The sequence below is a fragment of the Zootoca vivipara genome, chromosome 1 (genome assembly GCF_963506605.1).
Source record: "Zootoca vivipara chromosome 1, rZooViv1.1, whole genome shotgun sequence".
Taxonomy (NCBI): Eukaryota; Metazoa; Chordata; class Lepidosauria; order Squamata; family Lacertidae; genus Zootoca; species Zootoca vivipara.
This window is the reverse complement of record NC_083276.1, coordinates 95,166,009-95,173,150: the sequence shown is the minus strand read 5'-3', so window position 1 is coordinate 95,173,150 and position 7,142 is coordinate 95,166,009. Positions and strand designations below refer to the sequence as shown.

The following is a 7,142-nucleotide window of genomic DNA, read 5'->3' as shown; positions in this document are numbered from 1 at the left end:
ATACAGCCTGGCTTCTGTCTACAATGCCTGCATACATAACAGGCATGTCCCTGACCTACCATACAATGCTGTCCTGATGTAACATGTCAAACTTGAATTGGGCTACCTAACTGCTAAGAGTTATTATTCTGTTTATGAAGGGTGTGGAAAGAGGCCTTGTGTGCTGCCAGGTTTTCCAGGGAGGGTGCCATGTGCATCCTTATCCAATTAAAATCTCTTGCGAGACCCGTTTCAGTTCAAGCTGATTCACTGAATTTTGAAGGGTCAGAATTTGCACTCAGTCAGCCCACCCGTGAGGCGAGGTGAGACAGTCAGCTCAGGCAGCAGAGCTGGCCTCCTCTTAAGCCTGGGTGCCCCCTTCGCACCCACCTGCCACCCTCCTCTGCATGCTTGGTTGAAAGTCCCCCTGCTGTGTGCAAGGCCTGAGGTAAGGCCTGAGGTAAACCTCTCTTGTTTATTTTTCTTCATATTGTACCCTGCTTTTGTTCAATATCCACAGAAAAAAATGCTGCCAGGATTCCTTTTCTCTCCTGACCCTGTGCTATTTAAGTGGTTTTGCCAGCACTTACATGCCTTGGCACCTCGTCATATTAGAGGGGGGCAGCTGGGGCAGAGCAAACTTGTAGGCATGGCCAGTTTCTCCACAAACATTTGACTTTGAGTGCCAGGCTGAACCCCTCAAGGCAGTTCATGTGTACTTGTGGTAAAGCTGCTCCGATGTTTTGGGCAACAATTTCCCCTCAGTTCTGTTTCCTCCCTTGCATAAATAAATAAATATGCTGTTAACTTGTGTCGTAGGCCTTACAGGAGAAAGCAGTCTCTGTGGCAGTCCCTAATTTGTGGAATTCTTCCCTCACAGACATGTGTCCCTCACCTTCATTGCAGCTTCTGGTGAATGCTACTAATGCACCTCTTTACTCTGGCTTTTGACACCTGAGGTGCCAATTTAACGACCCACCTTATTTCTGTAAGTTTTATAGTGTTTTAAATAATGCTTTAATTGTTGTAACCTACCGTGGGACCTTAGAATGAAGGGTGGGTAATTAGTAGTTGAAATGTACTCGGAGTCGAGAGTGAATTTCATGCTCTTTATTCAGCTCATAGTCATCAAGGAGAAGAGGAGAAGAAGAATGGCTCTTTTCCCAAAACCATCTGCTTATATACATTATTTACACAATGGGCCTTGCGTGATTGGCTACTTCAGGGCTACACCTGTGGGCCAATTATATTGTGGATTGACTTCTGCCTGCAGCCTGATTGGCTGCTCCTACAGGCCAATCAGGTAGCAGATTCACTTCTGCCCGCCGCCTGATTGGCTGCTCCGGCAGGCCAATCAGGTTGCGGATTCACTTCCACCTGGAGTTGGATTGGGTAGCTCCCGCTGTTTCTGAATCCTATTGTTCTAGGATTCAGCTCAGTACATAACACCCCTCCCCTCTAAGTTCCAGTCCTGCCCGGGAAGTTGCATTCGTAGTCCCCAAGGTCTGCTGGCCGCCTCCGTGTGCGTTGTGGCCTGGGGTGTTCCTTGGTCAGGGGTTCTGGTTCTGGTTCGTGTTCCGAGGCTGCTGGCTGTGCCGGGGCTGTCTGGTCTGGCGCCACTGAACCACTAGGTTGTGGCTCTGGTTCCGGTGTCCTTCCAGCCTCAGGGCGCCCCTCTGTGCCTACTGCTTCTGCTTCTGCTTCCCCTGCCCACCCCTCTCGCTCTACAGGCCTCACTGCCCTGCTGTCCCCTTGGGACCCCTCTGTCCCGCTCTCCTCCCGGGTTCCTCCTGGGAATCGTCGCCGTAGCTGGTCGCAGTGGCGGCGCCAACATTGCCCCCCTTCCGTTAGTACCTCGTACGACACGGGACCGGTCACCTTGGTGACTGTGGCGGGTACCCATGCTGGGCCTGCCCCAAAATTCTTTGCGTACACTGCGTCCTGGGCCACAAATGTCCGGGGGTTCCTGCCTTTCCCCACCACTACCTCATCCTGAGCTCTGTCGGGGTGAAGTCGGTCCAGTCTAGTTGCAAGGCGCCGGCCCATTAGTAGTTCAGCTGGGCTCCGGCCCGTCGTTGTGCTTGGGGTGCTGTGCTGTGCTAGAAGAAATGCGGCAAGGCGGTATTCCCAGTCCCCTTGTGTCATGCGGCGGAGGCTGTCCTTGGTGGTCCGCACCATGCGCTCCGCTTGGCCATTGGTGGCAGGGTGGAATGGTGCTGAGCGGATGTGGCGGATGGCGTTCTGCGCTGTGAAGGTCTGGAACTCCTCTGACGTGAATGCGGTTCCATTGTCCGAGACGAGGGTGTCAGGGAGCCCGTGGGTTGCAAAAAGCTTACGTAGTACCCGGATGGCTGCCGCCGTAGAAGTGGACGGTACCAGTGCGACCTCCAGCCATTTGGTGTAGGAATCCACCACTATGAAGAATGTTTTTCCCTGGAAGGGTCCAGCGAAGTCCACGTGCAAGCGTGACCATGGATGTCGGGCAGACTCCCAGGGCTGGACTGGGGCCCTTGGGGGATCCGGGCGGGATTCTTGGCAGGTCTGGCAGTGTTGGACCCAGGCCTCTATCTCTCTGTCAATCCCCGGCCACCACACATAACTCCTGGCAAGGGCCTTCATCCTCACTACCCCTGGGTGTGTCTCGTGTAGGGCTGTGAGGACCCTTTTGCGGAGGGGCTGGGGAACAACAACCCTGCTTCCCCATAACAAGCACCCCTTGTGGGCCGACAGTTCATGTTTGCGGTTTGTGTAGCCAGCGAATTCTGGCCCGGGGCTGCTGCTGGGCCATCCTCGCCACACCCAGTCCAGGACCCGGGAGATGACCCTATCTTTTGTGGAATGGTGCGCAACTTCTTGTGCCTGAATGGGTCGGTCGGGAAGCAGCTCCAGGGTCATAACCTCTTGCGCAGGCGCTGGGTCGGGGCCTGTTTCTGGTAGTGGTAGCCTGCTGAGGGCGTCTGCGTGGCCCATCGCCTTCCCAGGGCGGTGGATTAGTGCATACTGGTAGCCGGCAAGGAAAATTGACCACCTGAGGACACGTGGAGACAACACTTGGGGGGTCTGCTTCTCGGGGGCAAACAGGCCAAGCAACGGCTTGTGGTCAGTCACTATGGTAAAGGGCCGCCCGTACAAGAAATCATGGAATTTTTTTACGCCCTTCACGATTGCCAGACCCTCCTTGTCAATCTGTGAGTAGTTTCGTTCGGCTGCAGCAAGCGTCTGGGAGAAGTATGCCACCGGCACCTCTCTTCCATCTGGGAGTTGGTGTCCCAGGACAGCGCCGATGCCATAGGGAGAGGCGTCGCATGCCAGCACCACTGGCAGCCTCTCGTCGAAGTGTGCCAAGACCGAGTTCGAGACGAGCAAGTCCTTGACTGCCTGGAATGCGGCCCTTTGTCGCTGGCCCCACACCCAAGGGGCCCTTTTATCTAGGAGTCTGTGTAGGGGCTCCGCTACCGCTGCCTTATGCGGAAGAAAGGCATGGTAAAAGTTCAATAGTCCCAAGAATGACTGAAGTTCGGGCTTGCTCTTGGGCGCTGGGGCCTCACAAATGGCCCGTACCTTGTCACCGGTTGGATGGACCCCTTCTGCGTCCACCTTAAATCCCAGAAAGTCCACCTGCGGCACTCCCAGTAAACACTTTTCCCGCTTCACCTTGAGGCCCGCCGTCTGGAAACGGTGCAGGACGGAGCGGAGGCGGTCCTCAAATTCCTCTGGTGTGGGCCCGGCGATCAGTACATCATCGAAGAAGGGGGTGACGCCAGGAATCCCTTTAAGGAGAGAGTCCATTAGATTCTGGAATATGCCTGGTGCCACGCTAACGCCAAATTGCAGCCGCTTTACTCTGAATGCCCCTCTGTGCGTCACAATCGTCTGAGCCTCTGCTGTGGCTTCGTCCACAGGCAACTGTTGATACGCTTGGGCCAAGTCCAGTTTGCCAAAGATTTTTGACCCAGCCAGGGTGGCGAGGACATGGCTGACCACTGGCACTGGGTATGCATGGGCCGTGAGAGCCTTGTTTATGGTGCATTTGTAGTCTGCACAGATGCGGACCGAACCGTTAGGCTTGACGGGTGTGACAATTGGAGTTTCCCAGGGGGCGTTGGGCACCGGCTCCAGCACTCCTTGCTCCACGAGTCGGTCCAATTCCTCGTCTATGCGGGGTTTCAGGGCGAACGGGACCCGGCGGGCCTTGTGCCTGATGGGTCGTACAGCGGGGTCTAGCTGTAGGGCAATGGGGGGTCCTGTATATCGTCCCAATGCCCCATCGAAAACCCCTGGAAACTCTTTGCATATGGCGTCCACGTCCACTTGTAAGCTAGTGCGGTTCACCCCGGTAACGGCTAGCCCCAGAGGTCCAAACCATGCCAGTCCCAGTAAGCTAACGTAGGGGCCCTTAACTACCAGCAAGTCCAATTGTTGCTTTCGCCCTCGATATTGCACCCTGAAGGTCCCCACCCCCATTGTAGGGACCTTACGTTTCTGGAAGTCCCGGAGGGTGAATGGGGCCGGCCTTAGTTTGGGACCCCCATTAGGGCACAGTTCCCTTAATGTTCGGGCCGAGATTATGGATAGAGTTGAACCCGTGTCCAGCTCCATGCGGCATGGGGCTCCCTCTATCTGTACCTCTATATAAATTTTCTCTGTGCTGGGATGGGGCAACTGGAATACCTGGTAGTCCGTGATCTCCGTCGAGTTGCCTTGGTGCATGGTGCCATGTGACCTGGGGCTCCTGGGTCGGTCATCTGATGCTTGTCGACGGGTGAGTCGAGCCCGACACACCCGGGCGATGTGTCCCAATTTTCTGCACTGCCTGCACTCTGCGTTGCGGAAACGACAGGTCCTCCTCTCGTGGTTCTCCCCGCAGCTTGCACAGTTCCCTCCTTCTCGTCGAGGCTGCTGTGGTGTGTGTGCTGCTTGAGTGCGCCGCTGTACTCGGTGTACTTCCTCCCTGTCAGATTCGGATTCGTCGGTGAGGTCTTCGTGGTAGACCCTCGGTTGGGATGGCGGGGCCGGTCGTGCCTCTTGCGTTGACCTCTCGGCGGCTTCGGTTGCCAGGGCTTCCTCCAGAGCAATCTGGAACGTGAGGTCTTTTTTGGCGTAGAGGCGTCGTTGCAACATCTCGTCCCTCAGGCCACCGACGAGGCGGTCACGAAGCATGTTCTCCAACTCTGAGAAGTTGCATAGCCGGGCGGCTTGGCGGAGGGAGGTCACAAACCCAGTTATGGTTTCCCCCGGGGCTTGCCGCTTTGCGTAGAAGGCATTTCGGCAAGCTACCACCGAGGGCTGTGGTGAGAAGTGCTCCTTCAGCCGTTCCATTATTGTTTTGTACGAGACGGTAGCGACATCTCTAGGTGCAAGGAGAGCCCGGGCGATTTCAAACGTCTCCTCTCCACAGACGCTGAAGAATGTCGCCCTCTTCATGGCATCGTTGGTGACTTCTTTCGCTTGCAGGAGGAAGTTGAAACGGGCAGCGTACCCTTCCCAGTCTCCTGATGCTGGTTTGAATGGCGAGAAGCTGCTGTCGGTTGCCATTCTGGGTTCCTTGGGTCCTGGAGCTGAAGCCTGGATGCACGGTGCGATGCAGCGGTGCAGCAGGTGGCGGTGCTGCGGTGCAGTGCGTGGTGGCGGTCAGCTCAGCAGGATCCCATCCTCGTCGCCAGTGAAATGTACTCGGAGTCGAGAGTGAATTTCATGCTCTTTATTCAGCTCATAGTCATCAAGGAGAAGAGGAGAAGAAGAATGGCTCTTTTCCCAAAACCATCTGCTTATATACATTATTTACACAATGGGCCTTGCGTGATTGGCTACTTCAGGGCTACACCTGTGGGCCAATTATATTGTGGATTGACTTCTGCCTGCAGCCTGATTGGCTGCTCCTACAGGCCAATCAGGTAGCAGATTCACTTCTGCCCGCCGCCTGATTGGCTGCTCCGGCAGGCCAATCAGGTTGCGGATTCACTTCCACCTGGAGTTGGATTGGGTAGCTCCCGCTGTTTCTGAATCCTATTGTTCTAGGATTCAGCTCAGTACATAACAGTAGTATTAGTATTAGTATTATTAGTAGTAATGACTCTTGTCTCTTTATAGTACTTCAGACCAAGCCTTTTACTCACTCTAAACTCCATATCTGGGTCCCCAACTGTTGTTTTTCTTCCTCTTCCTGTTATTTTCTCTCAGCTGTTTCATCTCTGCCTGTGCTATATATGACTCAGTACACAAGAGAGTCATCTGTCTCCTTTCATCCTTAAAAATGAGCACTCTGCTTTCTAATGGAAGCCTGCCATCCCTTTCTCCATTTTTGTTGTTGTTGCTAGCCTGAGGACATCAAAGGCACTAGGAAATGCTTAGCTTTTCAAAAGAAACATACTTCCACTAATCAATTTCAAGACCCCCTGGCACTGAAAGGCCAAAATGAATCTCGGCATTATGAGGGAAATGGACAAACATTAAGGTGCTGATGACAACAGGCATATTGTACGTGAATAGTTGACATATTTGTTTTTGTTTATGGCAGGTGGGGGTGGGGTGGGGAATGTGCTTACTTTAACTTTTCCTGTTTTGTTTAATGCAAACATCAGCATTAGCATCAGGTCTTGAGGTTTACAGAAGCAGATCCTCAGAGACTTGACCTAACCAGCCAACCAGCACCACCTCAGGACTCATCCAGTGTAGCAAACCAGTTGACAAATAATTAGAATTAGTTCCTTACTACTTAAGGGTTTTCTAAAGCAACCTTGAGGTACTTTAGGGAAAAGAGAAGTTAAGGGTTCCTGCTAATTTTTTTAGAAGAGGCACCTGAATAAAATGCCACATAATTAATGTGCTTCCTTTAAGAAAAATCAAATCTGTCTTTGCATAACTATGAATCTGTTCAAAAATATCTGCAGTTATTTAAGTAAAGCTATTTAAAAAAGGCACGCAAGAGCTTTCTCTCTTTGTCTCAGTTTAAATAATTATCTTCATGGAGATATTAAAGTGATTCTTTTAAAAGGCACTTTTGCAAAAGAGGCTTTTTCTGTGATCATTACCTTGTAACGTCTTGACAAATGAGCTTTTGTTTTATACTTAATACATGATTAATATGAAATGACCTTTTCGCTCATCAGGCAAGAAATTGTCTTCCCTGTTGTTCCAGAATGTTAATAGTAGCAATGATGTCT

The 7,142-nt window shown here is 52.6% G+C and overlaps 1 protein-coding gene across 1 annotated transcript; it reads right to left on the bottom strand.

The window, feature by feature from the left end:
* Positions 1-1,091: 1,091 nt before the first annotated feature.
* On the bottom strand, positions 1,092-4,778 carry LOC132592702 (uncharacterized protein K02A2.6-like). Its single transcript, XM_060279211.1, has 2 exons — positions 4,651-4,778; positions 1,092-3,749 (listed from the first exon to the last, which is right to left on the bottom strand). The coding sequence occupies exon 2, from the start codon at positions 2,947-2,949 to the stop codon at positions 1,438-1,440; it is 1,512 nt and encodes a 503-aa protein (XP_060135194.1). The 5' UTR covers positions 2,950-3,749; positions 4,651-4,778; the 3' UTR covers positions 1,092-1,437.
* Positions 4,779-7,142: the final 2,364 nt, after the last annotated feature.